The sequence below is a fragment of the Haemorhous mexicanus genome, chromosome 3 (genome assembly GCF_027477595.1).
Source record: "Haemorhous mexicanus isolate bHaeMex1 chromosome 3, bHaeMex1.pri, whole genome shotgun sequence".
NCBI lineage: Eukaryota > Metazoa > Chordata > Aves > Passeriformes > Fringillidae > Haemorhous > Haemorhous mexicanus.
In genome coordinates, this window is record NC_082343.1 from 54,893,510 (window position 1) to 54,914,248 (window position 20,739).

General features: G+C 39.1%; 1 protein-coding gene across 1 annotated transcript in view; it reads left to right on the forward strand.

Moving 5' to 3' along the window:
* Positions 1 to 20,739, forward strand: part of AIG1 (androgen induced 1) — a 123,598-nt gene that overhangs the window by 32,960 nt on the left and 69,899 nt on the right. The window contains exons 2-3 of the mRNA XM_059841875.1: positions 3,031 to 3,186; positions 14,507 to 14,608. Of these exons, the coding sequence (XP_059697858.1) occupies positions 3,031 to 3,186; positions 14,507 to 14,608 (258 nt within the window). The remainder of the gene's footprint in view (positions 1 to 3,030; positions 3,187 to 14,506; positions 14,609 to 20,739) is intronic.

Below are 20,739 nucleotides of genomic sequence, written 5' to 3' on the forward strand. Positions count from 1 at the left end.
GGAAAAAAAAAGTCAGCTGTTTAACAGCTTGAGGATGTTTCATGTATAGATTTACCACCTGCAAATTTTCAAAATAATAAAAATAAATTTTCATAATAATTTTTTCTTTTGAAATCTGAGGTAACACCAGGGCACCTTGGAGAACATTGTTTAAAGGGAGTTTCTATTCCCTTGCTGTGCTTTTTTCATATCTGTTAGAAAGCATTCATACTGAGGAGCATGGGCTTAAAAACTTTGTTTCATACCAAAAGCCACCAGTAGCTGCATGCTGTGTTTTTCCTGTGCCAGACCCACAAAGGATGTAAATCATTACTGATTCTGTTTAATTAATGTTGCTGAGACTCATGCAGCTCTGGAGGTCCTAACTCAAATCCCAGGTGTTGATAGGTGTCAGAAGAGCTTTCATGTGCATTCTAGAAAGGAAAGGAAGCAGAATGAATGGAGTGAATGTATGTACATTATTTGTATGACTAAGCTGTAACTGTTCTGCCTTGAACACTGTACAAGTTTTTAATTGGCTCTGAATGTTCTCAGTAAAGATGTAATTTTCTCTTTCCTATATGGATTTTTATTTGTTAATGTTTTTGTAGAGTAGTCTGCTTCATACCTACCCTCTGAAATCTTTGGGTATTTCCCTTCAGGGGTTGTCACTCCTAATTGGGATTTCATTCCCAATGATATCATTACATTTTCTCTTGAAGCTCTGTGTTCATAAGAGGATAATAGGGAGGGAAGTTGCTCTGTTTGTGATTGATTAGTGGATGTACAATCTCAATTCCCTTGGAAAGTGGGTGTGTGATTGTTTGAGTCTGTGTTTCTTTGGAGAGGGACCATTTCAGGGAATTGTAGTTAGAGCTGCAAACAATCCATTAGTCACTCTTCCAAGCCCTGCCAGCATAATACGGTTCCCTGCAGTACATTATTGAGTGTTTTGTCCAATATCGGTTTGAGTGACTCAAGCCATGAGGCTTCCACCACTTCCTCTGAGAAACTATTTCATGGTCTGATGGAGCTAACTGTTAGGAAATATTTCCTGGTACTCAGCCTAAACTTTTTAACACCCAGATTGATCTCATTACTGTTAACTATACTTTTTTCCCATCTCCATCTTGTTTGGCATTCACACTCTTGAGTGAATAGTAGATGGTATCATATCTCCTCATAAGTCAAGCAAATGCATAATTAGTTCTTCTATTTCAGCTCTCCAAATAGGCCATCTGTTTGGTGGAAAACAGGGCTGAGTATGGGAAGATTTTTTATCTACTAAGTGCTTGTTTCAAACAAATAATATGAAAAAGTGGATTAGGAGTTCTTAGTAGCTCCAAGAATCCCCAACTTGCATTTAAAAGGCTTTTCAAAAATTATGTGGAAGATTGTAACTTTTCCAAGCAGTCATTTGAAATAGTAATACCTTTTTCTAGCGCAATATACAGCTCTAGCACTAGTAGTCTGTCACATCTCACGGCTTCAGGGAATGTTTTGTAATGTTGCTTCATCTATTTATCAAGCAAATTCTATGTAGCTACAGCCTGGAGAGGAGAAAGCAATGGCAACAGAATTGCAAGCAGATCCAAGGGCCATTTGAGTGTTTGTCATTCACAGCTTTACAGCCAGAATTTACAAGTGTTTGGGTCGCATAAAGATTGTTGAGGAAGGAAGCCTACTTTAATCTATACAATCACTACATATCTCTGGATTTCTTCCTGGTAGCCAACATCTGTTTGGTATTTCTCTCCATCCATCCTTCCTTCCTGCCTGCCTGTCTTGCCTTATTGTAGGGTAAATTCTGCAAAGGTGTATGCAGATAATAAATTGTATTTTGCAGCATCTGGGTATATGCTATTCTTATTTCTTACGGGTAGTCTTCTGCTTGGTCAGAGACTCCTAGTCAGTGGAACACTCAGTTTACAGTAAGACCTCTAAACTAGGACTCCATGCTTGCTTTAAAATACATGAAGTATGAATTCTAAGCATATATGTGTTGATGTTTTTTGACTAATCACTGTCTAATTTGGGAACCAAGCCCATGTTTTGTTAATTTTTTACCTGAGATTACCTGATGTGTGTGGGTTTGTGACCTGGGCTTCCAGTTTGGGGAGTAAACAAGCAGCATGCACTTCCTCTGAACTGTACTAGAAAGGATGTGTAAGTCCTCAGGCAAGAGCATTCCTGAGCTAATTTATTACAGTTTTACTAAGCCAATTAGGGAGAAAAACTCAGTGATCACATTAAGACTGAGTCAAGTTTGAACTAAATCAGTGGGTTCAGGTGATTAAACTAAAGATTTAATATCACAGATCATCTTATATTGCACACAAATACGTAAATGCAAAAAAGGAAAAGTTGAAAAAAAAATGACAGACTGCCATCAGGAAAAGAAAGTGAATAACTCCTTCAGCTTTCTCGTTCTATCATCACTACCTGAGATGAAGTAGAGATAGATTTGCTGACACCTGGGCCATGTGTTGTGTCTGTCAGGAAGTCTCAGGTACTTCCTTTGGTTTTTGGTGGAGTGTCTGGGGCAGGCAGAATCTCCCGAGACCTCCTGCCGCAAGGGAAGGAAACACTCCTTTCTGTTTCTTTCCCGTCTTCTCACAGGGAGCATTCCTCACTTTTCTGTCTCAGAGGCAATTGCTTTGGGGATGAGCTGTATGGAGTGACACAGGAAGGGGTGGCTTCAGTTCAGTCCCCAGCAGGTGACACACATCTGAGGTGAGGGTGGAAAGCCACCTCTGGAATGGTCCTTCCACTCACATGGATTCCCCCTACAGATGCACCTGCATGCAAGATGCATGCAAGACTTTGAAGCACATGTGGCTTTCATGTGAATAAACTCTACCTATATTTAAGAGACTGATGTATTCCCACTCCCCATGTCAATTCTGTGGCAATATTCCTCATGCATGCCTCTGTCTGACCTGCCCTCTGCTGAAGGGCTGGTCTTCTCTGTTCAAGAGAAGAAGAAATGGGAGAAGGAACACAGAAAGATAAGGATGTTTGTGTTCAAGAGTGTGTTTCCCTTCTGTGCAGGTTATCCAGGCTGTCTTTTTTGGGATTTGCGTCTTGACTGACCTGTCCAGTCTTCTCACTAGAGGAAACGACAGTCAAGAGCAAGAGAGGCAACTGAAAAAGCTCATTTCCCTCCGTGACTGGATGATGGCTGTTCTCGCTTTCCCTGTGGGAGTGGTAAGTATGGTGTTAATCTGTGCATTTGCAAACTGGGTGAACAGTGTTACTTACTGAATGTTTTCTTCCTGAAAGGTTTTCCCATTAATATATGAAAGACTATGCAGAAAGGGGAAAATGGGAGAGATGATTTTACTACTCTCTTGTTTTTCACAGGTGTAAGGGAACAGAATATACAGTGTGTTGCTGAAATAACTTTTGGTTCATTATAAAAAAAGCCCTGTTACAATAGGAGCTTGATTGTACAAGTAATTTTATATGTGTATTGTACCAGCAGCATCTTGAGATTCTATTTGGACTTTTTCTGCTCCACACGTCATCATCAGAAGTAGTGAAAGTGCTGACTGTGGCATGTTTTACACCATAATGACCTGAGGGAATCTGAGCTGTAAGACATTTTGACATGGGCAAGAAGAGAAGCAAAAGTCCAGATTGCTCCTTGCTAATTCCACACGGGATGCAGAGCATGCAGAATAATTGAGGTAGAAAAAAAGAGTTTTTGTTAGTAATGTTAAAAAGGACACAGAAGGTATGCGAAAATGTGGGATTGACATGTCTTCTTTCAAAAGAAAAATATTCTTTGGATCAGATCTTGCTCCACTGGGACATTGCACATCACTTTCAATGGCAAGAGGTATTCAATGTCTTTACATAGCTAATAAAGCTGCTAAAAATCCAAAATGTTATGAGCTTTTACATGGAAGTGTCATCTATGTCAGTCTAGTTCCAAGCTTAGGCTGCAATGCAAAAATGTGTGAACATTTCGTTAAAATTACTTCTTTTATTGTAATTCAGGATCAAACTTCAATTCTCTTTTTCTTATTTCATTGTACAGTAGTTCAAAATAAATTCACTAGTAGCAGATTTTTTTTCATGGACTATTAGAAAGCTGTATGAGGTCTTTAAAGCTGTACTTTCACAACAGCTGATCACTTTCTGTCAGTTAACAGCAGCTAACGTATCAATCTATCACTTATAATTTCATATATTCAGCGATGCTTCATTAGAATTTCATTTCACCATTTATGTGGAATTTCACAATACATGGAGAAATACAGAATGCTTTTGCAAAGTTACAAAAGGCAGAGCATTTGTGAAACACTGCAGGTCCTTCTTTAATAAAAACCCAGCTGGTAGCCTTCCCTTATTATACTTGCTGGGCTGCCTTTTGGGAGCTGCCACAATTCATGTTGGGGTAGCAGACTGCAGTTTTCCAGCAATGGTAGAGGAGACTGGATCAGGTAATACAGCTAGTAAAAAATCTGTTCACAAACACACAAGTTCACAAATATGCATTTTATGGGTGCAGAGATTTATGTTGCACCTGTGTTTTTAAGGGAGATGGGGAGTTAGAAGTAGTTGTGATTATGAGTAGCAACAGATGCTTTTCCTACTGTGTTGATAGTAGAAGTGAAAAAGGAGAACAACTTTGTCTGTGTTTAAATATTTTAAGTGCCTTTTTCACTCTAGAAGTGTACTCCTTCAGATGCATCAAAGCACACCCTCCTTGGGTCTCTCACACCTCTCAGGATTCAGGGTTTCTTTCCTGTCACTATTTTAGCTCCATACTGTTGTCCGTGTGCTTCTCCACTCCTGCAATGCTCCTGACCTTGAAACTTCTTGAGATCTTGGAGAATTTCAGCTTCACTTTGTCTTGGCAATTCTGAGGATTTCTTTTCAGGTGATGTTTCTCAGTACACAAAGACTCCCAGTTAACGGCTGCCTGCACTGCAGGTGTTGTTACAACATTGACAAATTAGCAATTCCCAGGAGATGTGTCACATACCTGGAGATAGCTGCTTTCCCAAGGGTTTCATATAAGAAAAACTTGTGTCTTAAACAAACATAGTACAGGATGGCTACGCTCATTGTACAGATATGCTCCAATTCCAAGTGTGACCTTTGTGTGGCGAGGGGGAACAATTGTTTACCACTTTACCTCTTACTAAAAAATCCTGAAAAGGTTGGTTTTGTTGTCATTTCTTCTCCTGGCTGCTGAGAGACAAACAGCAGCACCTCATAACTTTACACTGGTCTCAGCTCTTTCCTGAAACCTGATCCTCATCAGCAGCAGAGATCTCACCACACTGCAGCTGTCACTTGCCAAAGCCTGGCCAGTGCCTGAGACTGCTAGGCACTGCAGGCTCTGCTTTGGTGGGATTACAGATAGGAAGAGTGCAGGGCCCAAAAGTAGCAAACAACTAAAGCAGATGTTGTCGTCCAAAGAGCTATTTATGTGGAAGAAAATAGTGAAATTTTGCTATGATGGAGGTTCTCATTAGAAGGAAGTTATTAAGCATTGGAGTGTCTGCAGAAAAAAAGTTAAAAGTTCCCTTGTTTCTCATATTCTTTTAACAGCTTCCTCACTCCAGAAAAAAAAAAGAAAAATGAAAAAGAAAATAATTGTAAATGCAAACTTTCTTTCCTTGAGACTCACCCACCTAGTTCTCCATGGAGCTTCTCAGTGGTTTCCAGTAGTGACACAAGGGAACCTTCACACATAAAAATTGGGCAGATGTGAATAAAATCTTTGTTGGGTTTCTAATGTAACAGTAGTGGTCATGCTTAAGTACTTGTCAGTTACCTTAACATCTAAATTATTTTTATTGCTCAGTGTTTTACACAGGGCATGTTTAGGCAATAATGCAAATACTAGGGGAGCATTTTAAAGCCTAATAACTGCAGCTTTTCAAGAGCAATTCACCACTTTTTTTTCCTGTATTTCCTGCTTACTGGAGCCCTTGAGATGACTTGTTCTGAAAAACAGATGAGAAAAGGGGTATCCACTCCCAAGTTAAACAGTGATGTGAGAGAAAAAAAACGTAACCAAGTTCTTAATTTTTAAGACTTCCTGAGAAACTAAACATACAAACCATCTGGGAAGTCTGACCACCAGCTTCTTCCCACCTTTCAAAAGGAGGGAAAGAAAAGCCCAAGGGAAAATAATCTCCTTTTGTGGCTTCACAACAAATCAAATCTTGTAAACAAATCAAATCCTGAAAAATCTGTGCAGCAAATCACAGCTCTCCACTGTTGTGATATGCATTGTGTGTCTTCAGGGACTCTGATAAAATTGAATTGCCAACCTATATTTCACAAGAGAGTTAAGAAATAAACATGAACATCTTCTAAGGACATAATGGCTACTATTTACCTATTGTTGCTTTTTTTTAACATGACTTTTCAGAGAATCAAATCAGAAATCAACAGATTAATTTTCTGTGCAATAAAGCCTTACACCACAAAAAGTCTATGGGCAACACTTTCTAGCCCTTTTTTAGTTCCTTATAAGCCTGCAATACTATTCAAAGGCCTAAGAGACTGGGAAGCATCCACTGAAGAAAATTGCTTGCATAGGCATTTTAGAAGTTCATTACCAATTTTAGCCCTTTTTTAGTTCCTTATAAGCCTGCAATACTATTCAAAGGCCTAAGAGACTAGGAAGCATCCACTGAAGAAAATTGTTTGCATAGGCATTTTAGAAGTTCATTACCAATTTTCATCTATAATTACTTGGACTTGCCATCCCTTTATCTGTGTAAAGGAGATATATATTGAGAGTAATTTACACTGCTAGAGTGATGTGAGACATGCTTAAAAGTCTGACATTACACCAGTGGTTTAGCTTATCCCTACTTTTTTTCTATTTGTTTGATATAAATAATTAAGTTGCCATTAATTAGTGTTTTGGTTTTATCAATATGTTTATTGTAATTTATACTGAACAAAATGAAGAAGAGATAAATCAGGCATTTCTGGTTGTTTAAGACAGTGTTTATTAAAAATAGGAGGAATAAAAATTGAACTTGTTACAAATCAAAAGAGAGATTGCAGCCTAGAAAATCACAAATTCTACCACAGACATTTTATATCATGTAGCATTAACATCTATGTTTGAATCTGAGTCTAAACTGACCAGAATTACCTCTTTTTTTCTGTTATACTTTTATGGGTTTAAAAACCTGTAATACAAAGGAGAGAAAGTCAGGCATGCTTTATTATTTCATGTTTCTCTGTATAGTAGAGTCAAGGGAAAACTAATCAGCCTTCTGTAGATCATCAATTATGCTGATCTGTAGTCTTATGCCAAGAAAAGATGTGTAGGCATTTGCTGCAGTTTCCTAGTTACCTTGTTACTTGACCAGACTATAGCATAATTATATTTCCATAACTGACTCAACCATGCAAAAATCTCTCTTCTAGATTTTACCCGCATCTGTTTTGGCAAGATGACTGGTGATGGGATAGTTAGCAAGTAGTGGTGCAATTGCCCCCTGAAGTCTATTCTCGGGGAGGGGTTTTCCCTGGGCTTTTTCCCCCACTCCTTGTGATTCCTGTCACTGGCACTTTTCAAATTCCTTTGGTGTATTGTGCTAGCTCTCGATCCCACCTAAAGACAGTACCATGCCAAGTTGTACCTACTGTGGTCTGCCTTTAACACCACTTTTCTTTTAGATGTAATACTTCTGTCAAAGAATTTCACAAACAACATTTATACTCACAGTTAACCACAAGTGTCTTGGGAGATAGGCAGAAATCTTACCTTTAATTGTACTTATAACAAATTGTGTCAGGGTCACAAGGGCTGGGGTTTTTTTTCCTTTGTCATTAGCCATCCAGGAAATGACTGAACTGTGCAGCCCAGCCAAAACCAAAAACACATAGCGTAGGAAAATAAAGTTCCACTGGGTTCATTCTTCGTTTGCATAACATTTCTTGGTTGGAGTCATGTAAAAGTGTGAATTGTACAATTCTTTTTGTTGGCTTTACTTTCTTAGTTTCTCTTTGCTTCCATTTGTAGTGTTTTGACAGAGCCACTTGATTTCTCTTTTGAACAGCTATCCATATCCCAACTTGTCCTTTAAAACTTTTCCTTTGACAGGGCCACATGCTATGCTCATGTCCTCTGAAGCTTCAGAGACAGAGGACAAACACTCAAGGAATACCTCCTTAAGTGGGAAGACAGCAGTTTGTTTTCAGCCTTATTTTTTTTCTGCTGCTCTGTATTTGTTCAGCAGTCTTTCAGATGCCTGTAATAAGTGAGCTATTCCATATTTCCAGGTTCCAAGGTCTTCTGGCAAATCTGAAGTTTCTATTGGTCTGTAATGACTGGACCCTAGATAGATAATCATTACAGACAGATAGAATCATTAGATTCTAGATAGGATAAGCCGCAAATGAGGGACTTTTCTGTTCTATACGTTGCTTAATTTTATGTTTAAAAATACTATTTTAAAAATAGTATTACTATTAGTAAAATAGTATTACTATTTTAAAATACTATTTTAAAAACAATACCCCAGTACTATTTTTGCAAATCTGTCAATCTTAGGAGGCTCCTGTGCAAAGAAATGTAAAAAACAATTTCTGGTGCTTGTTTTCTTCTTTGAATTCAAAGCCTTGAATATGTCTGCAGAGGAAATGGAAGGGTAATATTTGTGCCATTTCACCTTAGGAACAAAGGAAAATAAAGTATTGGGCTCTCTGAAATTTTTGTTTCATATGAGCAACCTGTTCAGCCTGGCATGTGAGTATAGTACAATGTCTGTCTCCATAGGAGTGATGAATTATGCCACAAGGAGGGCAACATGAGCACAAGAGCTGGAGTTCTTTCTGAGGCTTGCATCAGTGTGAGAGACTGGAGAAAATGAGTACTGGCTCAGAACAACTAAAGGAAGGGAGGAAGAGGGGCAGGGCAAGTCCGGCATAGGTGGGATGATACCACACCCCCTAGAGCCTCTAATCCAGACCCAGACTGGCTATTAGCCACTGGCACACACAGGTATAAAGATTGCTGGTATAATAAAGAGAAATGGGGAGAAATTCTGAAAAGTGCAAGATCCAAAATGGTATCAGTTGGATGGATAGCAGCCCATCAGAAAGGGGATCATCCAGCCCACATCTTAAATGACCAGGTAGACTCTGTCACTCAGTTGGCTGTCTTAGCTGAGGAAAAGGAAGCAGAATAAGAGAAATGGAGATATTTCTTGGAATGGCTGCATATGAAGCATGGCCACTCTGGGATGAAAGACCTGTTAAGAGAGGTGGTAAGTAGAGGATGGCCTGTCGCCCGAAGGGCTTGTGAAACAGTCTTTTCTGTCTGCAGCCAGTGCTGCACCCAGACTGGAGAAACACCCCCTGCACATTTCCCCCCTGCACTTAAGGATGGGAAAGGAGTTGAGGGAAATTTGTCAGGTAGCCTGCATTGGTCCTTTTAACAAATCAGGAGCAAAATAATACGTGCTGATAGGCATTCAAGTAGTGTCAAGTTAGGTGCAGGCTAATGCAGTGGCATGGTCTACAGGGGAAAGTACTGTGAAAGAATTAAAATTATGATTCAGTTTCCTTCCTAAACCAAAATCAATGCAATCAGATAATGGCAGTCATTTCACAGCAGGAATAGTCCAGGATCAGGTGAAAACTGAAGGGGTACTGTGAGTGTTCCATGCCCCCTACACCATATCCACAAGCCAGTGGGATAATAGAAAGGACAAATGGTCTCCTAAAATGGTTTTTGAGACCTCAGTATCCAAAGGTGCCTGATCAACTGTGGGACACTGTGACCCAAGTCAGTGACCCTTGGAGAGTAAGTGGATGTCCATGACTTGCAGCATTTTGGTCCCACGACACCCACCATGCCTTCCAGAAACAAAAGGACTTAGGATCTCTGGAACCCCATACATTTTCCTGGTCAGCCAGTACTAGTAGGCTTCCCAGCTATCGGGGAAGTCCTGCTGGTCTTAAAGACCCCACTCAACATGCATGCATGGGTGACCAAAGATGCCCATGGCAGAGAACACAAAATTAACAGCAGGTGGATAGTTCCTGCTTTTTAAAATTGGTCCAAGTAGGACTGAGTTTTCTTTTGTCTCTCCTTCTACAAGCATTCCATGCAAAGATGTGGCTGTGAGAAGATCAAGCGGCAGCAGGACTGAAGATTTACACAGTTCTTTGCTGCAGTGACTGTTTGTACATGTTTTTATCTTAATATGTTTTGTGATATTTATATTTGTATCTGTTTTGCCTCGGTAGTTTTGCAGTATGTGTATAAATGCCACAAGCATTGTTTTGGGCTGTTTGTGTCTTCTCTCTGGTTGCCACAGCGGGTGGAAAAGATTCCTTCCTGAATTTAGCTTGGAAGCTCAGACAGGATTTCATATGATTATGAAATCAGATTTGTATACCCCTTCCTACCTCCTCAGAACAAGGTATAAAATTACTTTGAACTGAGAAAGAAGTGTAGTTTGATGCCAGAGGAACCACATGTAGTAATGGGAAGCGATGTACAAAGCGTGATCGTACAGAGAAGGGGGTTGACGGAGACTGAGGCGGCAGCTGGAAAGTTTTCTCCAGCTGTAAGCAAAGAAGTCCTAAGTGGTCAAGATGTCAGAAGAAAGGATTTCGGATTTGGAAACAGTGAAGGATTTAGTAAGTTAGGAAGGTATTTGATTTGAACCCAGGATCCTGTCTAGAAAAATATGCCAAATAGATAGAAATGGCTCGAGTGTTTGTTATACCTTTAACCCCCCTGAGGCAACCAGACTAAGAACTTTCACTTGATGTAACTTTCCCATGGTGCACCTTGATATTCCCCCTTATCCTGGCATTTGGATCTCTAGCATTTTAATAAGATAATTGACTGTAATATGGACTCTGGGGACCCCCCCTGAAATCACATTGGTGGAAGGGACAAGGGTGGTAATACAGGAAATGCGTTCAGGTTACTGTGATACCTGGAGTTGTAAAATTATCAGCTCCAAAATGTAAGGCAGCCTAACTGTTGAAAATTTGCCTTATCCTTAAGTTTTCTATTTTTTGGTGATGTGTGCAATCACATTGCAATAGAGAATCTTAAATTGGACTCATTAGGCCATTTTGGACCTCAACTTAGAAGTCCAGCAAGTATCAAAAAATATTTTATAAAATTGTCTAATCCTCAATAAATTGTTACAAAATGGGTGACGAATATGTGAAATGCTGAACCTCACCTATAGGAAAATGCTGTTTTAAGCAGCACAAGAAAAATTAAAGAAAATTGCCAACCAGTCTGCTGAGCTCTTCCAGTCACTGCAGCCGAAATACTGGTTTCATGAACTCTTCCCCCCAGATCCTGGTTTGCATCTTTCTTGCCATCTCTGGAACTGACAGGGTGAGGGATGATGGCTTGCATAGGTGGAATCCCTATACTGACTGGACTTCTGTTTTTGATTATTGAAGTAGCAGTTGTCCGCTGTATGATTTCTTGTACACTTTCCTCTTTTTCCTCTCCTTTTTTTTTCTCCCTCTCTCTGCTAGGTTAGGATTCCACTACAGCTGCCATGGAAGAAGAAGATCCTGTTTCCCATTGTTCTGGTCTCAGTCATTGTTTTGAGCCTTGGGGTCGTGTACTTAAAACAACCAAAGGAACAGGGGCAGGGTGTGTCCTGTATAGGTGGAATGGTGCACTGCTCCACCCCTACCACCCTGAAGCCTCTAGTCCAGCCCCAGAATGGCTGTTAGCCACTGGGACAGCAAAAGCCCCACCAAAGGGGGAATGCCCTGAGAGATCAGGGCAAATAAAAGCAGTTGCATAGGCAGATGTGGTTACAGCCCAGTGTTAGAATTTCACAGTAGAGATCACACTGGAATTCAAGCAATGATTTTTAATCTTTCTCTCTTCCTCCCCCGATTTCTTCTTCTCAGAATCTGGGTAACCTAAGAGTTGGATGGTTTGGAGTTCACTAAGCCAGTGCCTTGTGAAATGCTTGATTTTGATTGAATGTTACTTTAAAATTTGCCTAGTACCCTTATTTTCTAATGTTTGCAAATGAAAGTTCGTTGTTTAACTTCCTGAGAATGTTGTCTCATTTCTCCTGTGTGCTGCATTGAGTATTAAAAAAGCATAAGAAACTCATGCTGCAGGTCCAGGACTTCACAACAGGCAGTGTAAAGAAGCAGCTCAGTTGTGTCATGGCCTGGCACTACATGGTCATGTGGGATCTTAGCAAAGCACAGCCCAAATAAAATCTCTGCCAGTAGCAAAATGTAAGCATAGTAGAGGGGACTTAAAAGTACCAGACCAACAGTTGCTCATTAATCAAAGTAAACAAATTCAGAAGCAGCCAAAGTAACTATGTTGCAATCCCTCATTATAATTCCTTTTGTCAAAATAGTTAATTTTTATAGTTCATTTTATCCAAATGAACTGATTGTAAAGAAGAGTAAGCTGAATCATTCAGACACTGGAAGGAATCTTCCCCAGGGTGTTAAGTCTCATACCAGGTCATCCTCTGGGACAGGTTAGTTCTGTAATGCGTTTGGTTTTGCGCACTTCCTTTACCTTATGTCTGCCTTGTGATAGTGCTTTGCTAAGCAGCATTTGCCGTCTGTAGCTCCAGATGGTTGCAACCAGCTAGGCTGATCCTGTTCCATCCATTGGCTGACTTTGGTTAACGGACAGATGGCATGTCCCCTCTTTTCTTGTCTTTACCTCCTTGACAAAGTCTATTGTTTTATTCTGCTCTACACAAAAATCACAGGTCAAAACACGCTAGCTCTGTTCTATTCAATGTAATAAAGTTCAACCTAATCAAGGTTGATTTTTCTTATTTTGAGACTTCCTTGGAAAAAAAACCATTATCAATCTTGGTCTTCATATGCCTGAGAAGATGTTTTTATGCCCCAGTTGATCTTAGCAGGTTCTCAGAGACCCACTGTGATAATACATGACTTCTAGGAAGCCTATAGAGAAGAGGATACTTTGCTTCCATTTTTCCTGCTGTTCAGCTATTCATGTCTTGGCACTTGCGTGTCAGCAGGTGCATAAAGAGCTGCGCTGTGCCAATGCCAAGACTGACCCAGAAGAGAAATTTCTTGTGGGGTGCTTTACACTTGAAATAGTTTTCAGGCTGTCCATCATAACCTATTTTTTTTCCGGGCCTCTGTGCACTAGTCAAATAGTCCAAGCATATTCTGAGCAGGCACCGATAGCTGTCGTAACAGATGAACAACTGTGCTGGAAACCAAGAAACTATGTACTGTATGCACACTGAGGGAACAGTGTACTGGTTCAGGTCGTTCACATAACTGGCTGGCCAAAGTCTACGTGTCTGTGGTTAGAACAAGGTGCCATTGATTAACTGCAAACCTCAATTTTAACTTTCTAAAGTCAGAAGCTAATGAAATAACTTAGGCCTACACTATTGTACACGCTAGTAATTTGCAGGATGTGCTGTGCTCACCCCATATTTCTTTGACTGATCCTATGAATGATCTGTAAGATCATGAGCCACATCAGTTTGGATGTAACTGAATACTTCCCTTCTATCTCAGTGAAAATTCTATCTTTTGGCTCTCAATCTTTGAACTTGGATTTAGCATTACTGTTTAGAGAGCCCCTGTAAATGGTCATTGAAAAGCTCCTGGCCCAGGTATTGGGTTTTACTGCTGTGAACAATAAGCCTTTTTTATTACTAGAAAACTATGACTCAAATTCAAGGTAAGAAAGCAGTGGTGTTTTAATTAGAAAAATACTTGCCACAGCTAAGGTAAGCTAAAACTATTATTTCTGTACATTTTTGTAGGTTTGTATTATCTTTGCCTTTCAGACATCAGGATAATTGAAAAGAATATGAGAACACTTTAGCAAAAATTTAGCCTCCTGTAAACTTAATCTGATCCATTTGTCCTATCCTCAGTCTACAGAAAATAATGGTCATTTTCTGAGCCCTTAGTAAATAGTCTCTGAGAAGAACCAGGCCAAATTTCATATTGACAAATGAGCAGGATACTAGACCTCTTCTCTGTGGACCCCAATCCGTGAATTGTGTGCAGAGTCATCAAAGGTTCTTCGGTTTTTTTTTTTAAAGCTGACTTGATGGCTGACACAGAAAAGTGCAATTATGAATTTACAGGCTTCTGTTCAGGAGTGAATGTTTCGTATTGATATGTTGTATGAATTCCAAGTGATATTTTAGCTGATTTTCCATTTGTTTTCTATCCTGTTAGTGGAGAAACATTATTTATGTGCCACATCTGCTACTAAAGTCTAATATTCACTTGTAATTTGGCCACAGGCATGTAAGTCAAAAAATGAGATTCTTTTTTCCTGGCTAAAAGTTAAGGAAAGAAAAAAAAGAAGAAAAGAAGAAAACCTCAGTGAATGCAAAGAGTAATCCAGATTCAAACTGTTGATTGTAACAGTATTTGGTCAAAGATCAATAATGCCCATGTCTATCTCTAAATCCTTTGCTAAGTGACCCATTTTGCTATCTAAAGAATGCAAGTAATTTTTCAGAAGCATATATTTAGAAGTGTCTTGTCTTTTTTTTTTTCTCCTTAGTTTGTTGTGACGATGTTTTGGAGCATCTATATCTATGACAGGGAACTGGTTTACCCAAAACTGCTTGATAATTTTATACCAGCCTGGCTAAATCATGGAATGGTGAGTAAAGTGATGTAAACACTTCCTTGCATAAACAAAAGTGTAAGACACTGATTTCTCCGTGCATGATTCTGCATACTCTTGGTGCTAATCCCCTCAGAAGTAATTAAGAAATGTGATTTGCAAGGAAGAGTAACATCTTTCCTTCCTTGTCTCCTGGAGTCATATTTGAATCCTTATTAGGTTGAAACTGGAGATTTGAACTTACATGCCCTACATCCGAGGCTTGTTGTGGGGGTCAGGTCTTTCCTGTATAAGGTGACTTTACCAGAGAAATGTCGCCGTGGTCATGAGGAAAAGACTGTTCCATAAAACAGAGGTTCTGAATTTGACAAATCTTGCTCTAAAATGACAGAAACACTTAATTGAATGTTTCTTTACCAGTCTACCAAAGAATAATTCATGATGGAAACCTTTTGGTTTAAAATGCTTTTTCAAAAAATCTCAATTTTTTGGACTTGGGTGTTTTTAGAAAGATAACTCAAGCATACCAAACTTACGTATCAGGGCCTATATCTGAATATTTTTAATAATGTGGAATTATATGTATCAGTGCAAAGCTTTAAAATTGTTGCATTGGTATTCATAAAGGTAGTTTCTTGAGAAGAAATCTGACCTTTTAATCCCTCTCTGCTATGTGAAGTCAGACATCCTTTCTCTCAACTATGTATTTAAATGCCAAGGGAAAGTTAAGGCCACAATTTGCCATCAGGTACTTTCCACTCTTGATGCAGCATTTGGAGCTGAAGAGTGTCACGTTTGCTTCTCTTGTTGCATCTGTGCAAAATGTTTCCTTATTACTTTGTTTTCCTCATCAAGATGTGGCAAACCATTTGGCACTGCTGTTCATCACTAGACGACAGCAGAGTTCATCCTTCCAGGTGTGTGCGCTTTATCACCACAGTAGATCAAGATTTGCCCACCATTGCTGCGCTTGATAAATGGGTTCGTTGTGGAGGGGGGCAGATGACATTGCTGTTTATTTGTTCCCCAGATTTTGTGTCAAAGGAGCGATATGAGAGTTGCTACCGACAAAAGGAGCACCAGCTTCTGCTAGATACTGTACTGTTTTATGATGTTTTGAAAGGAACAGCATGATATTATGTGTGTCTAGAGCTGAGAAAAGAGTCTGACTCCTGCTATATTTGTTCAGGCTGTCGTCCCTTAAACTTTGAGGTTATGAACTGAAAACTTGCAAACAGTGCTAAACCATGCACTTCTTGATTTTTTCCCCACAACAGATCAGTCCCAGCTCTGATGACATTTCTTTCAGGTGACATTCCATATACTGAAAGTGTCTAACCCATAACATTTTTCATGAATGTACATTGTGAAGCAGTTGGCAGCAAAAGGCCATAGGTATTCAGGAAGTCTTCTCTGTGCCATAACTAAAAGGCAACTCAAGCTCATGTTGCTTTGTAGAAATGTATATTTAGTGAAATATGTGAAGAGGTCTTTCGTTTGAGGTTTTTAGACATCGTAGAGTTCGCTGAAATGTATTGTGTCCAACTATTTTAGACTTTTTTTTTTCAACTTGAAATATTCTAGAAAGTTTTTTTGAAAGACTTTTGTAAAGGAATTGGTTTCTGTGTCAGTCTCCATTCATCCAAGTGTTCTTCAGTTAGATCACAAGGGAAGCTTATGGCTGTGGGCCTTTTCACCACATTTAGTACATTCTTTCTGATGTTTTATCCATCATTGTATCCTCACCAGCTTTCATGCTAATTAATTCTTATGCATTGCTCATCATGAAAGGCTTATTAAACTACCTTGAGAATGCTTGCACCCCACTTAGTAGTAGTTAAAATTTTGACATGGCAAATTTTTGAGAATATGATAGAGGCCCACTTAGTGAAAGGGTAGGACCTCTGGGAATAATTTAGAAAAGTCAGGATCCCTGGCTATTGCTTTATATTGAAATAAACATTTATTCCCATGTATTCCTGCACATTTTGACAGCAGTTGTGCACATGAAGTGATAACTATTCTGAAAGCAAGAGTGGCCATGCTGGAGCCCAACCTTGCACAACAAAACTCACACAAGAGACTCTCATCTGTCAGTGAGAGGTGGGTTGTTCAGCTTCTGTCACATTGCTGATTAATCCCACTTTTGTGTGAGCTTCCCACAAAGTATCTGGTACAGCTCCTAAAGATCTGAGGTCAAACGTTACTTAACCTGTGAACACTATCCAGAATTATTTCATAGCAATTTCCCCAAAATATTTCTTTAGCACAAAAAAAAAAAAACCAAAACTGCACAATTAAAAAGCCTTCTACTGTATTATGATCAGCTGTAACTACTTGCTCAAGTGTCAACATCAACCTGTAAAATCCATACATAGAAAAGGAGTGAAAAGTCATGAAATCTGGGTGCAATAACAGCAATCATATTTCCATTTAGTAATATGGACATGTATTAAAATATTTGAGAGTATTCCTACTTTAGAAGCATTTTTAGGTGACTGTCTTGAAGGCTCTGTGAAGAAATTGTTTGAAAAGCTCATCCAATTTAGTGTCTTAGCTCAGGAAGAAGTGGTTTGGGCTGCAGTGCCTGCTGCTTTTTAAGCTGGTAGTAATTAATTCTCCTTCTCCTTTTTCTTTTTCTCCTTTCCCATCCCTTTTTTGCAGTTACAACATTGTCCATATCTAAACCCCTATTTTCTTTAACACACTGTAATGTCTTGTTAATACTCAGAGATACCAGTCCTTCATAGCAACACTTTTTCAATGTTAAAAAAAATTAGAATTATAGAAAAACTTCCTTTCTAGAAATGGGAAACATGAGGGAAATGAACCTTGGAAATATGCAGTTCCATTACCAATTCAATGTTAATATTTTTTATAAATTTTCATAGAAAAAGAGGAGAGGCTTATTGCTGTGCAGAACCTATTCAGCATAAAATTGCATATAGTTTCAAGAACATCTTTCTATTACCTATGTATATATTTGTATATCTATTTTTATATATATATATATATATATACAATATATACACAACCCCACACCCTGTATTAGTTAAAAATATAATTCCTGTATTTGGGAAAATCTGTGTATAAAGTGGTGCCTTATGGTACCAGATAGATAGTACCTCATATGTGCAGATTCATACACTTGTGAAAGGTATCACTAACAGAGTTGTACTGTGCCATAAAACTGATGTATTGCATCATCTCAGTCAGTTCATTAATCCATAACCAATGGTATCCCTATGACTTGATAAATGACCATGGAAATCAATATCAGGGTTGCTGGCGATTTGACCAACACAAGGATTTAATTTCTGTTTATTATCTGAAGGAGCACATTTGAGTAGCTGAAGCTGAGCTTCTGTCCACAGATATAACTACCTGTCTAAAGAGAGTTGTTGGAGAGGAGAGCTGTGTCTCAGCCTTGGTCTGTCTCTGAACTGTCAATTGCACTTCCTGGATTTATTAGTTATGCAGATGAATTCATCTTTGTGGGCTACAGTTTCAGTTGCCAAATTGCTGAACTCTTTCATCAAAGATGTCATGTGTTTTCTGGAGACTGTCCTGCAGTTTGGAGCCATATCAGTTCATAATTACAAATATATGCATATTTTTCATGGGAAATACTTTTTTACATTCTCTGATGGTTGGCTATCTGATCTTTATCAGTATGAGGAATTTTTAATTGAAGACTAACCTTTAGTGTGTAAAATGGATGTGTCATAGTAGTAGGATTTTTATCAGCTCATTCCTTGCAACTTTTTGTGCTGGGGCTGGCCAGGTTGATGCATGGATAATTTTTCCAGAAATTATATTCTCTTCAATATTAGCCCAGGCTGTAAAACTAGAGGTTGCCCATATTCTAACCAATGCCCACGTAAACAGATATGTAGACTGAATTAATTTACGCTTGAGCATTGCTGATTTTGAGCCAGGTTACATGGCAGGACTGCCTGCAGTATCTGTCCAAGTTAGCATACCATTTCAGCAAAAGTCCTTCTTTGGTTTTTGCAGACACTGTCTCAAATTTGTTTTAAAAATGTGAATCATCTTTTGTTTGTGGGAAGGAAAGCAAAATACAGAGATAGAAATTACTTACTGAGGAGCTGAAATGCTCTGGAGGTCGGAAACAAAGTAATGTCTTCATATGAAGACCCTAGAGGAGAGGTCAGGAAAGGGGAAAGAGAAATATGCTGTGCATCTGTGGAGTTGGAAAAATGATTATTGTCTGAGTTCTGTGCCACTGCAGTCTATATAAGCTCTTCCAGTTTTGTACTCTGTTATTTTTAAAGCTGCTTTCGGGAAATGGGAAACAAAGGCATTTCTAGAAAGACTTACCCTCTGTTCTAGTATTCAAAAGAATGCACAAAAACTGGGACAAATAGCAGTTAAAGGAAGAAGAAAGAAGAGGAAGGAGCCTGTCCACGAGGTATATCTCCATCTATTTCACAAGTTGTCTCTCTTTTCTTATCGCTGACTACTCAGCTGAAAAGTTGAACCCACCGGAGAGTGGTACAATGTCACACCAATGACCTCTCCAATTGTTTGTCCTAGCAGCCTTGTCCAAGGCCTGGTGGCCATGGCTTGTGTGTCTTTTTGTTTTAATGGTGGAAAGGACATAATCCTGTTGGAATGAGTCTGGAGGAGGGCCACAAGGGTGATTAGAGGGTTGTAACATCTCTTCTATGGGGAAAGGATGAGAGAGTTGACATTGTTCAGCCTGGAGAAGTGATGGCTCCAGAGTGACTTTTTTCCAATCTTTCAGTACCTGAAGTGGTCCTTCAAGATAGCTGGAGGGGCTTTTTACAAGGATATACAGTGACAGGGCAAGGATATGTAGTGACAGGACAATGGCTTCAAACTGAAAGAGGGCAGCTTAGTTAATTAGACATTAGGAAGAAATTCTTTCCTCTGAGAGTTGTGAAGCACTGGAACAGGTTGTCCAGAGAAGCTGTGAATGTCTTGTCCCTTGAAATGTTCAAGGCCTGGTTGGATGGGACTCTGAGCAATCTGTCTAATGGAAGGGGTCCCTCCCTATGGCAGGGTGGTCAGAACTAGATGATCTTTAAGGTCCCCTATAATCCAAATCATTCTGTGATTTTATGAAAGTTGTCTCTCTGGTGTAAATCTTTTTTCCTTGATGATTTACCAAGAACAATAGAAAAGGCATGCAAAACTCAAAATCCATAGTGACCTGAACATGAAGATTGGAATGTCCATAAGTGGTGAGTTATTTGACAAACCCATCTCTCCATTAGTCACTGGTCAGGTGATACACAGTGGTCACTCTGATGTATGAATAAGGAGATACTCTGTTTTTCATCAGGGTGTTTCTCTCCATGTAGACCTAAAAATCCTTTTCAGCAATTGTTAATTTGAAACAGTGCATTTTACTTCCTGGGGATGCTTTCCTAACATAGCACATCCCATGGATGGGCTCTGCTTGTGAAATGTAGTGCACCTTCGTAATGCTTCATGCTTCTGCCTAGAAGATATTTACATTTTTCTGGGATTTATTTTCTAAATCAAATAAATGTGTTTCAAGAATAGTACAACTCAAGTGCTCTTCTTAATTTATTTACAATATTTTCATATGCTAGGTGTGAATAAAATTTTCAGTGCTCCAGGAAGGCGGTCCCACTTTCTACATAAGTTGCAAGGTTTTCTGATAAAAATCAGGGAAAATTTTTAATTTAATTTCCAACAGACTAACCACTTCTAGTTGACTATTATTTAAACATCTGATGGAGAGAATAGCAATTGAAGCTGATTGCCTGGGGACTTAGGATATTTGCAAAACCCGTGAAAATAATGTTGTTGAATTTGTACACTTTTTGCATGTTTATGCTGCAGTTACATAGCTCTGTCTGTTATCTCTCCTCATTATCTGCCAGTTCCACCACTGGATTGTAACTACTGTGGTATCAATTATCTCCCTGCTCTGGGGAGAAAAACAGCACCAGCTTAAAAGATTTTCTTTTATTTTCTCTTACTTATGTGAAGGGCTTGGAAATTGGTGGTATGTCAAAACCTGTGATAGTATAGTATCTGAAAATTGAGAGAGGCTGCTAGGGTGAAGAAGTCCTTGTTGTCTAAATGGCATCCTCTGGGGGAATTAGGGAAACCCCTTTACCTAACACAGTAACAGCACAGCAGTTTTTGTG